This window comes from Poecilia mexicana, unplaced genomic scaffold (genome assembly GCF_051168715.1).
Source record: "Poecilia mexicana isolate PSO_F unplaced genomic scaffold, ASM5116871v1 scaffold_11, whole genome shotgun sequence".
In the NCBI taxonomy this organism is placed as follows: domain Eukaryota; kingdom Metazoa; phylum Chordata; class Actinopteri; order Cyprinodontiformes; family Poeciliidae; genus Poecilia; species Poecilia mexicana.
In genome coordinates this window covers 1,589,823-1,607,347 of record NW_028263380.1, presented here as the reverse complement: position 1 = coordinate 1,607,347, position 17,525 = coordinate 1,589,823, and the positions used below count along the sequence as shown (strand labels likewise).

General features: G+C 37.6%; 1 protein-coding gene across 1 annotated transcript in view; it reads right to left on the bottom strand.

Moving 5' to 3' along the window:
• phf14 (PHD finger protein 14) overlaps window positions 1-12,283 on the bottom strand; it is a 94,120-nt gene extending 81,837 nt beyond the window's left edge. The window contains exons 1-4 of the mRNA XM_014992657.2: window positions 12,172-12,283; window positions 10,462-10,572; window positions 4,731-5,458; window positions 3,618-3,750 (exon numbers count right to left, since the gene is read on the bottom strand). Of these exons, the coding sequence (XP_014848143.2) occupies window positions 3,618-3,750; window positions 4,731-5,458; window positions 10,462-10,572; window position 12,172 (973 nt within the window). The 5' untranslated portion in view covers window positions 12,173-12,283. The remainder of the gene's footprint in view (window positions 1-3,617; window positions 3,751-4,730; window positions 5,459-10,461; window positions 10,573-12,171) is intronic.
• Window positions 12,284-17,525: the final 5,242 nt, after the last annotated feature.

The window sequence follows — 17,525 nt, the reverse complement described above, 5'->3', positions numbered from 1 at the left end:
TCTGAGTCACTCTGGGGCATGAAGGGATTATTTTCATAAAAAATAACATTAAAATATGAAACTTTGGAGACAAAAAGAGAAATGTTCAGGGATTTGATCAATGTCAGGAAAAAAACTTTCAACATCTAGTTGCCATCTATTTTGAAAGTAGGATACTGAGATATGGACTTAAAATAAATCAGGCTCCTACTTTATCTATATACCCTAATTTATTTAGATCTTCAGCCAAAAACATCAGATTTTTTTTCCTTCCTTTCACAAAAACCGTTTCTTTAATGCTACGGTTCTTAAGCTGTGCATGACTGATAGAACTGGATGGTCATGCAAAATGTTATTAACTTATTATTTAAAGTTAAATTCAATCATGTCTGTTGAAGTTACTTCAACTGAACCACTAGAACAGTTAAATCAATTCAATTTAAATTTACTTTACTGATTCCAAAGGAAAATAAAATGTTGTTGTAACTCATATTATCCAAGGTTAAAACAGAGAGTTCTGACACCTCATGACACAAGAGAGTGCTGATTGTACTCCGAGCATATGGTGCGGTGAGGTGTTGTAGGTACAGCAACAGTACTCAATCAGAGGTAATAACAACTCATTGAAGATATTTGGATATCATGAGAAACTACAAAATTTAACTTCTCTTTGGGATAAGTAAAGTATTTTTGAACTGAACTAACACTTTACAAAAACATTGTTCATTTTTTTTCCCTCTCAGAGTTAAATAATTCATACTTAACATTTTTATTTTCTATTGTGCATAAGAAGCTTCAGTGCAGTGTGTGTTGACTCAAATGGGAATAATGAGGATTTTAGCTGCTGTGTTTCCTAATCATTCGGGGTGGAACAGTAATCCCTTATTGATTAGGCAGCACACCTCTAATAATGGAAAACACAAGACCTTTTAATTTAACAGAAAGAGGAAAAAATACTTCAGACAAAAAAAAAAACTCTTTAAGCTTTAAATTATTAGCAATCTACCATTCCTTTCACTATATTCTGACCTCTATATATAGATCGTTCCATGTACGCTTATTATATATATATATATATATATATATATATATATATATATATATATATATATATATATATATATATATATATGATGCTTTGATAAGACGAACAAGTTATCAATGAAGAAATAAAATATCTTTTTCTTCCCCTTCTTTTTAAATTATGCCACTGAGACTTAAAATGAGTAATCAGAAGCAAAAAACTGAAAATAATTTTTTTAAAGGGTCAACATAAAAACTGTAAAGGGAACAGGCTGTTAATTAGTAAATTATTCTTATTTTAGATTGTGCAACTATACACAGCCTTCATCACGGTCTACACCGTCTACTACTGGTTGAATATAACTTTACAAAAACGAAGTATGATCTGCATTCACTGTTCAGCTTTATTTATATATTTATAAATAAAGCTGAACATTGTTGTTTAAAAATGTCAAAGCAATAATTGGTGCCATAAATCAGTCAAGCATTAAATTAAATCTCAAAATGCATAATGTGCAATAAAAGGGCACATCTTCACCGAGCTGACTGCCAGAGTTAAGTAACACCACCCCCACAGAGAGCCCCATTTGTGTCCATGGAGGAGATAAGAACTGTCTGCAACTGCTGCCAGTGCTTTTCTCCCAAATCTCCACTGCAGACCACTTAGTTTCCCTTCAGTGTCCTTTCAGGCAGATTAAATGTGTCTCTGTGGAGGAAAATATCAACCAGCCTAACGAACAAGATAAATTTAAAACCGCCTCCTCATATCATATCTGCCAATAAAAATTTGTGCATCTACACACCACTATTTATGTATCTGGGGAATGTGTGTGTCTTGTGGTGATGGTGGTGTTGGGAGGGTGTTTCTGTAAGTTTGTTGTTCCCCATTAAGATGAGAACAAAAAGGTATAGCTCCAAGTCTAAGTCTTAATGTAATTCTGTTTAGTTAATAGAAGAGGTCATGGTAGCAGCAAGTTGGAGTAGCTGTGTTAGATCAGTTCTGATTTTTCTAGACTTTTGTTCTTTTTTTTTTGTTTCAGCATTGCACATTTGGACAAGCATTCTCTCTGGTTTTAGATGTTGTGCAGCTGTTCTGCTCTTACTTTTGTCTTTACTTTCAGACAGTTTCTATATGTAACCATGGCAACAAGATATTATTTTCACTACTGGGAGCAGCTGATTAGCATCTCAAATAATACCTGAACTATCACCCCAAATCCCAGGGGTCTTCAAGCATCTGGAAATTGTTCCCATGGATGAACCAGACTGGGGCAGGTCATCAGTTTTATAGCTGATATCTGGGCTGACTTCTGTTGAGTTTCCCATCTTATCAAACCAGAAGAGAGAGCTGGGTGTGGCGTTAAAATACATCCACAGGTGCCTTCAATTAACTCAAATGAATCAGTTAATATTTTGTTGCTATGGCAGCCCACTGGAGTCCCTTTATCAATTCATATATGGCTGATTTAGGCACTGGTTTAACAAAAAATTCAAGGCTGAAGTACAAGTCAGCGGAGTTAATGACCATTAGACGAAGTTCCGCTGTTAACATATCACTGAGGCTGAAATCCCCATTTGGCAGTCAGTGGCTCCTGAGGTCAATGGACTGGTGCAGCTGAGTGCGAAGAGCAACAGTCAAGAGGAAACATTGTGACCAAAAGCAGTAAAAGGAGAAGCAGGTGGTGCATTGACCCAGCTAAAGGTAGGAAGTCACAGATTCAGACTCTTTCTGGCCAATGTCCGCTCTCTGGATAACAAAGTGGATTTGTTACATCTGAATGTTTCTACAGAGATGAAGAACTGCGCTGTTTTTTTGCCCAGCAGAAACCTGGCTGAACAACAACATGCTAGACTCAGCCTTCCAGTTGATTGACCTCACAACTGGATGTTGCAAAGTTGCCAACATTGCAACTTTTTTGCTATATTTAGTTCAAAACTAAACTGGTATAGGCCAAAATCAGTCAAGTTTTTTTTTAAATAGTGCAGAAAACTGCCAACAGTGCATCCTTACTTTTCCACAGTCTTTAGAACAACTGATTGGTAAGGACCATTAATACAAACAAAATATGTTTAACAGCAGTTGAAGAAGTACTTAAACAAGTCTTGAATACATCTACATATTTGACACAACATTCCTAAGGAGGTGGAGGAGATCTGACAGGTAAACCAGGTCAAAACTTATCACTCAGCGATGACTGGATTTTTGCATGTCAGACACAGGCAACAAGCACTTAGGCTAATTCAATTTGCACATTTGCAACCTACCTGGAATGGAAGAGTATCTCCTGCTACTACCTGCAGGACATCAAGTTGCAAAACGAAATTCAGCATGTTTAAAAATGCATGCATCCTTGCCTACTTTGCAGGTTTCTGCAAGTGTCTTTCTGTGCATTCTCGGTCTGCTGGCAGGAGCATTTGTTCAAGTGACTTGGTGTAAGCGTCGGTGACACATAGGAGAAGCACGTTTTCATCCAGTTTGTGTCAACTTTGGCGTTGGCACCTTAGAAAGTTTGCGATGAGCGCCAGCAAGCCAAGCAAGCTGGGGTAACGCGAACACTCACACTCAGTTCAGCCCAGTTTGAGCCGGGCGGTCTTGTTGCCAGGGAGGGGCCTACCTTCATGCACAGTGACCCCACAGTTGTCACACTGGATGATCTCATCTGCATCCTCGCTGTTGTCTCCCAAGCAGACGCAGCATATAAGGATATGCTGGGTGTTCCAGGTCTGCGAGCGGTCAAGTGAAGCATCCTGGGGTATAACAAACATAGTACCAATACTGAGGCTGGGACAAATCCATAACAGGCCTGACAAGTTGAACAAACACAGAAAAAACCATAAAGACCAGATTCCTCTAGGTGATGGCTAGAATTGGCCACAAAGCAGAGTATCTGTTTGACTGACAGGACTTAACTCAGAGAACAACAGAGAGACATGTTTATAAAGGAACAGTATTATTTATTTTCCAGGAATATAGTGCCATATTATAGTACAATCAAATAACATAGTTACCTGATTGTAACAGTTATTATAAAAATTGCTGTATATATCAAATATAACTTAAAATAAATTTGACTCTGTAATTTGATGGTTTTTACTGCTCTGACACTTTGCCTTCAGCACCTCATCACAACAATGCTCCATAAAGCCATCTGCAACCATTCTTAGAAGTGCTGGACTAAGAAGTATTATGAGCTCAGCTGACTAGCAGTTCCACCTGGTGTTTGCTAATTGCTGCTGCCGCTAGTCTGGAAGAGATGAATGGGGAAGGCACAGGGGAGAGCTGTATGTTGTTTGTTTTGGTCTGCAGAACTTATCTTTGAATTTAACACTGAAATAAATTATATTGGAATTCAGTTTAAATAATGTAATTTTCTAATTTTGAAAAAGTACCTGGGTGAGGCAAATCAACTATGTCGCTAACCAAAATAAAGCTAAAACCAAAGTAAACTAAAAACCTTGCCTTTCTGGCGTCTTGATTAAAAAAAAAAAAAAAAAAAAAAAAAAAAAAAAAAAGCATAGTCTAGGATAATGAACCGAGATACTACTCTGGTACATTTAGGCAACAACTTCTCCATATCGTCACCTTCCTAAAATAATGGCAAAAGTCATTTATTGCCAAAACGTAATTTTTTTTCCTACATCTTTTGGCAAGACAAGTAAAAAAAATAAACTCTTTGCTTCATGAAACGTATCATATATCTGACATTTTCAACCAAAAGTGCACTCACCTCATTGCCCTTTCCTTGAGACATACTGTCATTGGTCAGTTCATCATCAAAGGCATTGGTACTCTTCACCTTCTTCTTGGGCTTCTTCATTTCTTTGTCGCTGTCACTGCTACTATTGTTAATGTCGTCACCATGGTCCTTGCCCTCATCATCTTCATCATCATCCTCATCATCATCGTTATCATCATCGTCATCATCATCTTCACTAACACTAGCTCCCTCCTCTTCCTCCGTTCCACCCTTCTGAGTTGACGTTTTGCCTTTCCTCTTCTCTGCCGTGGGCCTCCAGTCATTATCGTCTTCACTGTCATAGTCATCTATCTCATTCAGTTCTTCCATCGTGGTGAAGTCCAGGTGGGGACGATTCCTGCGGAAATTCCATTTCTTGGGCTCAGTCAGAGACTCATCCACAGTGACAACGCCACCACCAGATGTTGAGGTAGATTCAGTTTCTCCAGCTGCAGCGCTCTCTGGCTCTGAAATCTTCTTGCTTTTCCTTCGACCTTTGGATGGAGTGGCAGACGAGACGTCTTTGGTGGAGCTGTCCTCAGACAGCTGTTGCTTAAGTTTCTCCTCATCTTCTGTTAAGTTGTCATCAACAGTCAGGTTTTTGGCCTCCTCATCTATACCGTCATTTCCAGAAACAGCATTTTCGGAGTCACTTTCTGAGCCTGCAGCACTCCCTTTGGACCCTTCTTCATCACTGCCATTGCCTGTGCCATCTGACCCTAATAAAATATAAATTTGATGAATAGGTTATAACACTGTTAATAGTTTCTTTGCCTTTGGAAGCTGGTCTGGAAGCCAAACTTGCAGGTATTTTTAAGCCAGTCACACCTTTCTCACTGTCTGTTAATAACATCTGATAAAATGTAAACCTCAAAGATTTTCCTGATAAACAAATTAACCATTTAAATATGGAACTATCATTGTTGTGTGGACACGTTTTGTAAATGCATGAATGCAACATTAAAATTTACCACTAGAAGTAGGTTTTTACTTCAGGAACATTTTTCAAAGACCCATAGTTGTTGTTTCTGTTACTCCATCTTTCTTTCTCTATCTTTTCTGTAGCTGAAAGATGTTCATATTTCTAAATAACTAATGTTTTGTGACTGCAAAGAGTCTTCACTGCTTTGATTTGATGTTAATGTACAAAGCTGCATTGTCAGAGATTGACTTCTGCACTTTAGTTTCACACATTAACTCATGTCTACATATGTGTACATGTGTAAAGGATAGAGATGTGCCGATCAGGTTTTTCCTGCCGATTCCGATCACCATGAGGGCAAATCACGGCCGATCACCGATACCGATCACATAATTATTATTTTTTTAATCATGAGCACTACCAGTTACATTATGTGGAAGAAGGAACCGTGAATGCACCTTAATTTAGACAAAAACTTGTTTTTAATAACTTTTTCCAAGAAGAAAACAAAACAAAACAAAACAGACATTGTGCAAATTGTACTGCTATTGATAATACTATCTTTAACAGACTGAAAACACATGAAGGCTCTGAAGAGGTTAAATAATGCAAAAAGTCAAAATAAAACCTCTCAACATTGCCAAAATATTCAAGTATAAAACTTAACATTCAAAGGCAAAAACAGGTTCCATTACAATAAACAATCCCGAGTTACTGAATGAAAACTTCCTGATAGCATGGCGGCTAGCTGATTACTGCTAGCTCTGATTGGCTGTTTCTGACTGAGCGGAGAAATTATGCAGAACAGGGAGGAGATCGATTATTTTTTCAGAGATTATCTGTCTCATGTTAGCAAAAGTTTTAATATGTATATACAAATTATTATTATTATTTATTATTATTATTATTATTATTATTTTTTAAGTTAGATGCTGCAGCTTTAAGCAGAGGTTCGGTGTGAGAGTTCAATGGACTTTACCAAGCCCCGCCCAGAAACGCCCCTCGACAGTCCCACGTGGCTGCAAGTCTCACAAACAAAGCCTCGCAGGGCTTAGTTTCTATGTGTAAACATGGCGTCTTTCGTTTCAACTGACTCTCTACAAAGTATTTGTGAGTCGATTAGTGTAGCATTTCTGCCGGATTTTCAAAAAATATCAGCCACGACAATGGACAGGGGAACAAACAAGTTCATGTCATCTTTTTTGGACATCAAGATGTTTGAGCCACGGGATGCCTCCAACATTGTGCGCGTCGCAGCTAAATGCTACCGGTCAAGGAAAACAGCAGATCCTCACACCCTCAGCATAAATATACTGTGGACAAGATCACTGATGCCTATTGTTCTTGCAAGGCTGGGTAAGTCGGGCATTCATGGTTTTGAGGGTTACTTTTGGAATCAGTGATTTCTGTTGTTGGCAAATGTTTGAGTGTGCCTAGGCCTGATACTCGGTACTCGGTGCTAGCGTGGCTAACACGATTACAGTTTCGTAAAAAGCCTTTTCAGGTAAAATAAAATCTTTAATGTATGTCAGATACGGTACACATTGCATATTGATCTGTTCAGCTAACGTAAGACTGTAACAGACAGGCTTCAAGGTGTAGAAGTTGTATCGGTACTGCCATTATGCTGTACTTAGCTAAAAGGTTTTCATAATGAATGTGTTTATTATTGACTTTTTTCAGACTTGGGGGTCTTTGTTCACACATTATAGGCCTCCTTAAGACCTTACAATATTTCAAGCTTCAAAGTTCAAAAGGGATCGGGAGGTGCTGGTGCCTATCTCTAGCTAGCGTTCCGGGCGAGAGGTGGGGTCACCCGGGACAGGTCGCCAGTCTGTCGCAGGGCCACTCAAATTATCCCCATTCACTAAACACAAAGAAAGCAAAGTAATAATACTTACACCAGCACACACTCCTTTGTATTTGTTGATCTTACGACGGTTGAGCTGCAAATGCGGTCGTGCACAAGCTTTGATCCAAGCAAGGCATTCCGTATCAGATTTGGGGAAATCTGTGAATTTTATTTCCACAAATACGATCAGGATACCTGACATCGCCTGTACAGATTCCCCACTGACAGTGGAGAACCATTCTTATTTGAGTTCTGTCGCAAAAACTTTGATTGTGTAGATTGTGGTCTGCTAGTCCACAATCTACATTAGCATGTGTATACTACTTTAGCTTTTGTTTATGAGACGGTCAAGCACGTGGTAGCTGCGCAGTGACGTCAAATGGGCATTAGCCAATGAAACGCGGACCCTGTGGTAAGGTCCATCTGCTTCTGCAGGAACACACCGCTCAGCCGGAAACAACCAATCAGAGCCAGGAGGACAGTCATACCCTACCCCCTTTCTCTCTACAGCTAGTTCCGTCAAGTATGGCATTGTTTTTATGCCATACCAGCTTCGTCGTGTTGGTGCATTTTGACGTGTTTCACCCCACGTGTTTCAATTTTCCGCCGCAACACGCAAACTTCCCCATTCACTCAGTGCGTTATAGTTCCACACGACATGGCTTAGGATTTGTTGCAGCGCGTTTGCGCAGTGTGAAGGAAAGAGGAGACCAGATGCACAGGCAGGCTACGAAATGAGAAGCAGGTGATCAGTTTGTGTGATCGGCATCAAGAGACCGTGATCGGCGATCACCGATCATACACTTTTTCACGGAAATCGGCCGATTATGATTGGTGGCCGATCGATCGGCACACCTCTAGTACAGGATGTATTTGTCTGTTACACAATTAATTTGTATGGTCAATTAGAATAAATGTAGCTCCAGAATGTAGAGAATCCATGAATTCAGTGACTTTGATTTATGATTAGGTACGGTAAAAAGTCCAGTCTTAAAAGGTTGACTGGTGACAGTAAAAGTGTCCAAAAGGAAACCATTTTCATCATTTAGTATTTTGCCTCCCATAGCGTGCATCAGCCACCACAGAGAACAGAGATTACCTGAAATGGTTTAGTCCAAAAGCATTTTACAAACCACTGAGTACACTGTTGCTGCCAACAACAGAGCATCTGGACATTTAGATGGGACAGAAACAACTCAAATTAGGAATTAATGACAGATTGTACAGCAACTGTTCATTTAAACTAGCTCTTTTGAAGGCTTGTCCTTCATATCGTTAAGCTGTGTTATAAAATCATGCTGGACGATTAATTCTTGTTTTAGACAAGAATTATTCAAGTTAAATTTAAAACATGCATTATATTTAGGTAATGATAGACTGAAGATAATGTGTTATTCTAACAGAAACACAACTTGACTTCATGCTTAGTATTTCTTAATTTCATAATGACTCAAAGAAATACTGAGAATAGTCTAATTTTAATGGAATTAAAATGTACATATTTCAAAAAGTCAGATTGTAAATCACAAATCTTTGTTTTAGACATTCAACTTAATCTCTTTCGATCATCATTGACTAAAAAACTGGTTTTATGTAAATACAAAAGACAACTGAAAAACACACTTATATATGCAGGAATGTATTGTGTGATAGCAGGCTGTATGACAGAGGTCAGAGGTTGCTTCTTTGGTCTACATGTGTTCTGTGGATCTGGAGAATGATTAGACTGTATCCTACAAGATGAGGTTGGAAACTGTAATCTGAAAGAGGGATTTTTTTTTTATTTAAAATTACAAATGTATTCAGTATAGTGTACTTTGTAATTATGACATTTGCAACATTTTGTTATCCTGCCATGGGCCCATACTGCTGGAAGAGCCTCCATGCTTTTAATGCAATAATAAATGATAATGTTAAGTTTTCATATTTACTGACTTGTCTTAATTCTTTATTTGTTTTTGGGGTTTTTTGTTTATTTGTTTATGCCTTATTCTTTCAATTACAGTTTAAAATGAACATGTCATGTGTCAACAGCTAAAACTAAAGTTTTGAATGTAAAGGAGCAGTTTGAAGAAAAAATAATCTCATATAGTGTAACCCTTCTCCAAAAATCAACCCACAAGCAACCAAGAAGCAATCAACCATTCATATAGACACATCTTCAAACACAAAACAGGCAACGAGTATTATAAAGATAATAAAAAAAACAAAAACAAAAAACATGTTGGTAATACAACAGCACAGGCGTTTGTCCGTCTGATTTCAGATCTCACAATCCCGTCACTCGAGGCCTGCCTATCCTGAGTCTGATTCTGCTTGCGGTTTCTTCCTGTGAAAACACAGTCATTGTTTTCTACTGCTGTCCTGCACTTCCTTACAACTGAGAATTTCAATGAGCAAGGATTCAAAAAGCTTTACAACAAATAACCTCTGTGGAAAGATGGTTTCCATCTGGAAAGAAGGAGTATGAAATTTCTGCTTTAAAAATATGAGTGTGGAGACATTGGAACTCTTATTTATTTTATTAATCTGAAACCCTAGAACATTGGGCTACTTTTCACTCAATAAGTTCAACCAGCTGTCATAGTCCTGAATAACTAGGTGCTGTCTAGCTTAAATTTATTAAATTAAGCAAACTCAGAAACTGCTTAAAATGCTACAAAAGTAATTTAGTTTGTGTCCAGAATTATCTGATTGGTGGAACTAGATGTAGAGATGGAATCTACAAACTGGTTGAAATTGAAGAAATGCAATTACCAAGCATTGGACTTGACAGATATGCAGTAGACATAATATCAGACCTGAAGAAATAAAACATGTGGGAGCTAAGTAGGTGTGCACTGCCAGCAACCAAAGTAGCTCCTTCACTCAATATAGCTGGAAAAGGCATGAGTTAGCCAAACTCTAGGGTTGATTTGTTTCTTAGAAATTGCCACAATCATTTTTACCTGATGCGTCCTCCACTTCAAAGTCACTATCATCTGAACTGTCATAGTCCAAGGCATCCAAGAGAGAGGCAGCTAGTGGTTTCACTTGACGTCTCTTCAGACTTCGGTCCACTGATAAACAGTCACAAAGAAAAACAAACAGAAGAATACATGTTTGAATGAATAGATATTATCATGACAAAATTATTAGTAGAATCAAATTCAATGTAGAATAAGGCCAGAGTAAAAGAAGGCAGATGTGAGCTAATATGTGCTGTTGATTCTAGCCAGATGTTCAAACACAATCACTATGTAGGCATTTAGAATTTCTTTGTTTTTGTTTGTTTATTTTGTAACTTGTGTTACCTAATATAATTTATCTACCAGAAATGTTTTTCAAAGTTTTACAGTTTGTTAAAAAATGTGAACAAAAATAAAAGCATAATACAACATTTCTCACTTTGAACTGCCTTATTGCCAAAAAGTGCTATAGAAATAAAACGTCTTCTTCTTCTCAGTGTTAGCAGTAACTTTAACTTGTATTATTCTTTGCATTTTTCAATATTTTTTTTTACAAGATCTTGATCATTCTGGTAGCATGTGTTCACAAGTCATTTTTTCCAAGCCAAGTCTCAAGTCTTTGAAGGACAAATCTAAGTCAAGTCAAGTTTCTGACAAACATTTTCTCATCACTGTGAGTTAAACTTCTAAACTTGTACTGTTTGTCAGGTCTAAATTATTGCATGAACATTAAATAATTATCTTTCAGTCTTTTCAAATGTATTAACTGTAATTTTTTATTCATTCAACCTTTAATTTACCATCCAAAACTTTGGAGAGACTATTTTGGTTTTCATTAGTTGCAATCCATAATCAACAAAGAAATGGAAATGTTGGATATGTCACCCAATGTGTAATGAAGCTATACGTTCACATTTTCAAATTAAAGAACTTTTCAATGACAACGCAATATTTTTATTTTATATCCTTTATGGACAATGATCCCCAGTTTGCACTTGTGAGCCACCAGCAATATTATTTTCATTAAGCCTATCATGTTTTGCATTTCTGATATTGCATTTATGCAGTTTAAAGTTGGCACTTCTACTGCCAAACGTACAGAGCTACCCGACCTGACTGACATGTGCATTTAAATACCAACCTGAATTTTAACAAGAGCTCATTTGTACACCATAAACAGCCTCTGAATTAAAATAATTTCGCAATTCATTTATAGAGAGCACCGCTATGAACCTGCCGCTAATTTAGATCCTACATTAGATGGTCGAACTTTTTTGTCTGAAAACCACACCAACTGTCTATCAGCTGAAAATCTTGTGTGTTTACTGGCTAACTAGCATATCCTCAGTGACACATTTATGGTAGCCGCGTCTTTTAGCTGGCTAACTCTCATTAGCATTAGCTGTGTTTCTTAGTGACCAACTGCAGCGATTCAACGGAAATAGTCAAAATGCCTCGCTTGGAACCAAACCACAATGCAGTAGCGAATGTTAACAACCTGGTTTCACCAGCAAATACACACAATGATGTTTCACTGAGTAGCATTTGCATCTTGAACAGCACAGTCGTGCTAACCAAGTCGCATTCCAGGCTAGCATGGGTGCAGCTTATGCTATCATTTCGCTTCCGTTAGCTTAACAAATCAAGTCGTTCTGAACACAAAGTCGAGTTAAAAAAAAAGACAATAATAACAAATAGGATAAAACTCACTTTGAACTCCGTTTAATAAAGGGACGAGGCTCTCCTCAACAGCATGTTCTGTGGACAATGGTGTATACCGAAGTGACGTTGTTAGGATGTGATGTTGTTGCCATGGGTACAGTAGGGGGAGAATCACGATCAAATACGTCTTCACAGCATATGTTTAGATATTTCATACCAAGGTGCTGATAATGATGGCATCTAACCTGAGATAAACTCGGGACATGATAAAATAATTTGTTTTTTACTTCATAAAATTTCGAATTGAGTAAATAACCCGGAAGCAGAAGTGTTATCCTGTGTTGACGAGGTCATTACAGAAGAGAAAATGGGTGAACCGCAGCAGGGTTTAGCGAGTTCTATTCCCTTAATCAGTCTGAAAAATTACGGGCTTTTAGAGAAAAGATTAACTAAACAATTATTTAAAATCTCATCTCACTGCCTAAATGTAAACCTTTTCCAAGATACTTGAGAATTGACAAAAAAGGGAGTTGCAGTGTAACACCAAAATACTGGAAACGATTAAGTTCATTGTGTTGTCTCTGATAAAACCAGGGGTGAAAGTAGGGGGGCACGGTAGGGTACTGCGTACCCCTAAAAGATTTAGCGGGGGTACGTATACGTACTGACGCTAAATCTAAATCCGCTTCTTAATCCATTTCCCTCATTTTAATGTAAAACTGCAAAGGTTTACCATTACATTCAGAGGAAAAATGCAACACTAAGATGGTACAATGAATTAGTAAACAAGCTAACTGTCGGACACGTTTACCAGAAACATATCTACTTCATAGACTGCAAAGGAAAGTTGATAAAATGAGCCATTAGACTGATGAGAAATAATACAAGATTTAAAAGCAACTTTAATTCTGAACAATCCAACTTCCAAAAATTGAGAAAATTAATCATGAAACAAATGTTTATTTATTTTCTTCTATAGTATACTATATACTATAGTACCTGCAAGAGAGGGGAGCGGCTGTCTGCTGTAAAAAATCAGTGGGTTCACTGTGCAGCCGTAAGTGCGCCCACTAATTAGCCGTGACTGATTAGTTTTTCCAGAACAATCTAAAACAGTAGTCCCCAACCCCCAGTCCACGGACCGGTACCGGGCCGTGCAAGAAATAATTAAATATTTACGTTTTATTTGAGTCTAGAGGATCTTTTATTTTGAAAATCCTTTAACCGGATTCTCTCTGTTACTTGCGCGCCAACACTGAGCCCACAAGCAGCAAAATGAGTAAGAAACAGATCAGGTGTCTTTGGAAAGTTTTTTTGCAAAGGGGAAAAGGCCCAGAGAAGAGACAGGAGGATGGATTTATCCCGGACCGGTAGGTGAGACCAACATTACAAGCCCGCTCTGCGTAACATGCGGCGACCGGCTGCTAATGAGGCAATGAAGCTTCAAACTGCTTCACCTCATAGATTGCTTATATGTTGCTTATATCCACACTGTGGATATAAGCAACACTTTGGGTGTCATTGTCTCTCATCACTCCCAGTTGGGACCATCTCGTTGCAGAGAAACAAGCTCAGGGCTCCCATTAGTTATTATCGTGAGTTAAATTTTTTACGAAAGTAAAATGTTCGTTTTTGTGACGTATCTGTATCTTATTTTGAAGGGATATGTAAACGTTACCATAGCAACCAGAGTCAGACCGTTTGGGCAGTGGTCAAGACGAGCTCTACTCAAGATGAGTAGAGCTTGTGAGTCTTAAGTCTGGTTTAGACGGCAAGATTTAAGAATTGTTGGCCGATTCTCCAAACTTCTGTGACCACAGAGCTGATAAAAGTACAGCAGTTCGGTTCGTGTGTCCAGCCACAAGGCAGGAGCAACACACCACACGAACCGATTCCAGTCAAGAACATCCTGATTCCATAGGATAATCCAGTAAAACCCCCAACATAGCAAACGGGAATTTAGAATAACCAAACACGGATGACGATGTAGAAGCAATACTGATAGTTTGTGGAGACATTTTAAGAGATAAAAGACGTAACAAAAAGTAAAGGCAAAATTTCGAAGTCTCGACCGGTCCGTGGTAATAAAAAGGTTGGGGACCACTGATCTAAAACACGACTTAATCAGTTAATAAATAACTGTTTTCCCATTTCATATGTTTCTGAACTTTTCATGCTTTGCTAGAGCAGGGGGGCAAATTGTCGATCGCGGAAGGTTTTGAGTCGATCTTGGCATTAGGTGACAAACTGAACACAGCTAGGAGGCTGAGACCAGCACGTCCTCAAATCAACAAAACGTGTTCAAATTAATGACCCAACAACAATAATAATCTCAGTAATTATTGTTTCAGCAATATGTGAGTTTCGGTTCCATTACCAAAACAACTAGCAGAGCAGGAGTTTAAAATGAACTAATCAACCACCTCTGTGTTCAGGGAGCGCTTATTAATGATCGCAAAATAAATATCAAACCTGAAAACCTAATGTCGTAACGGACTGAATGTTATGTTTTTAATGTAATCTCTGGTCGGCTTGTGGAGCGCGGGAGGTTGCCATGACAACGGGTGTGCTTAAATGACAGAGAGACGGAAAGTAAAAAGGTGCGAGTGGTTTAGAGTTGATCACCTGTTCAGGTTATTTCTGAACATTCAATAAACGACAAACTTGGACTAATTACCTCGTCATTTACAACAAACATCAAACACGGTAAATATGTTTCATTAAGTATTTAACAAACAAATGGCTTCTACCACGATAACTATGTGAAATTAAAGTAATTGTCTAACAGTGATTCTTGAGAATAGGGACAAAATGGGTTTTAATTTTCCCATATTTTTTTAAATTATTTCTCAACCTTATGTATGCAAATATGACAAATAATGTTTAGAAAATATTAAGATGCTAAGGTACAGGTTTCCAGTTGCGATTTTTTTTTTTTTTTTAAATTACATTTTTAATCGACCTGACCCAAAACTTTGTCATCACCATCTGACAAAAATAAATCTAAAATGATTTTTAAAATACCCCATTAGTGATATTTTTACTCAATTTACAGACAAATGCTTCTCAAGAAATAAAATAAATATTATTTAAAACAAAAAACAAGAAAAAGTCCATCTGATGGAGTTGACACAGAACTGAAGGTGGTGACAAACTAGTGAGTAAAATGAAAAACTTGGTACATGTGAAGTAATGCAATTCATGTAAAATACATTAAAATGAATTAATTGCACAATTAAGTGAGATTTGACAACAATTTCACTGAAAGAGTCAGAAAAACTCTGACGGAGTTGACATCTGACGGAGTTGACGAAATGCCAAACTACCTCAATTTATATGATGTTATTCTGAAGGAGGCCATATTGTAGCTCGTCAGGTCCATGAAATCTTTACATTAAACCAAAATTAAGCTTTTATTTCGCAAAATTTCATCAAAGTTTTGTAAACTGTCAGTTATGGAGTTGACACATCATGGTTGTGACGAGCAGCTTAGGAATAAAACAGAAGAAAAAACTAAAGAATAACTTAAGCTAACCGGAGCTAACTAGCCCTCCTAGCAAAGGAAGAGAAAGGAAGTGGTCATGGGGTCCTCAGAAGTTCTGGTGCCCCCCAATAATGCCTGATTTTTTTACATTCTTTTCATTTCTGACGGTGTTGACAAAAACTAAGGACAAATTTCAACGGAGTTGGAAAATATCTAAAAATTATTTTTAATTCAATTTATCGATACTTTTATAATTATTTATATGACTACTTATACTTAATTGTCATAATATATAATTTTAGTATTTCTTTAATTGTTTTAAACTATAAGAATGTATTGAGTTCTGCTCCTGGACAAGGGCTTTTACAGGCATCATCCACCGACTACAATGTTTAAAATAAAAAAATGTTCAGCAAAAAAAAGAAAAATATACATTGTTGTGCTCACATGACCCAGGTTAGTTTAGTTAGATATTTGAAAATAAATATATTTTGTGTATATTTTATTCAAATTTCATGCTTTATCCATAGGACCTGTTTTGTCCCTATTCTCAAGAATCACTGCTAAAAAGAAATAGTTTGGTGCTGTCGGGCTCAGAGTCTGAAAGGCTTTTCCTTTATCAAACTTTTTCTTTTTTTTTTGCCTCTTAATTAGTGGAAATATTGATGTTGATGAGACTTTCTCCAAAATGATAACCTTTTTCAACCTTTATATCTCCACTGTTGAAAATGAGGCTCTAACATTCACAAATGACATTGAAATAAATCCAGTCCAACATCTGGTTTGAGGTGATTCATCTGGAGCCTGTTGGAGAAAAAATATCCCAACTTCAAAAGATGTGCTTTTAACCTAACAGAGCTCTGTGGTTCCTCCTATCAGTATGAGAGTCAGGGTGAGGAGGCGCCATGTTAGGAAGAGGAAGTGGAAGCTGCAGGATCTTCAGAACAAACAGGTCATGATGCTAGGCTACTGATTATCCCTCTGTCTGGACACAGATCAATAGAACCAGTTTAAAAGCTAAAATGAATGGTTGTATGCCAGACATGGAAAAGTGGGAAATACAGCTTTATTTTGTAACAATGCAAGAGCTACCCAGCTTTTATCGCTTCGCAAAAAAATTAATCAGCACAGAAACTTCAAAGCACACAAAGCTATATATATATATATATCTATATATATATATATATATATATATATATATATATATATATATATATATATATATATATATATATATATATATATGTATATATAGATATATATATATATATATATATATATATATATATGCCGAATATGGACTGGAAGCCCCGAGGTCAAAATGGGGGAACACCCCCAAAGGTGGTGGAGAATGACCGAGCTAAGATCCTGTGGGACTTCCAGATCCAAACAGACAAGATGGTAATGGCGAACCAACCGGACATTGTGGTGGTGGATAAAGAACAGAGGAAAGCCGTTGTGGTGGATGTAGCAATACCAAGTGACCACAACATCAGGAAAAAGGAGCATGAGAAACTGGAGAAATACCAGGGCCTCAGAGAGGAACGGGAGAAGGCCTGGAAGGTGAAGACCACAGTGGTGCCTGTGGTCATAGGGGCCCTCGGGGCAGTCACCCCCAAACTGGAGCAGTGGCTCAAACAGATCCCAGGAACAACATCAGACATCTCAGTCCAGAAATGTGCAGTTCTAGGCACAGCCAAGATACTGCGCAGAACCCTCAAGCTCCCAGGCCTCTGGTAGAGGACCCGAGCTCAGAGGATGAAAGAGACCACCCGCGGAGGGTGAGAAGGGAATTTTTTATTTTTTATATGTATATATATATATATATATATATGTATACTGCTCAAAAAAAATAAAGGGAACATTTCACTTTAATTTAGTGTGTGGCTCCAAATCCAGGCCTCCATTGGTTAATAAA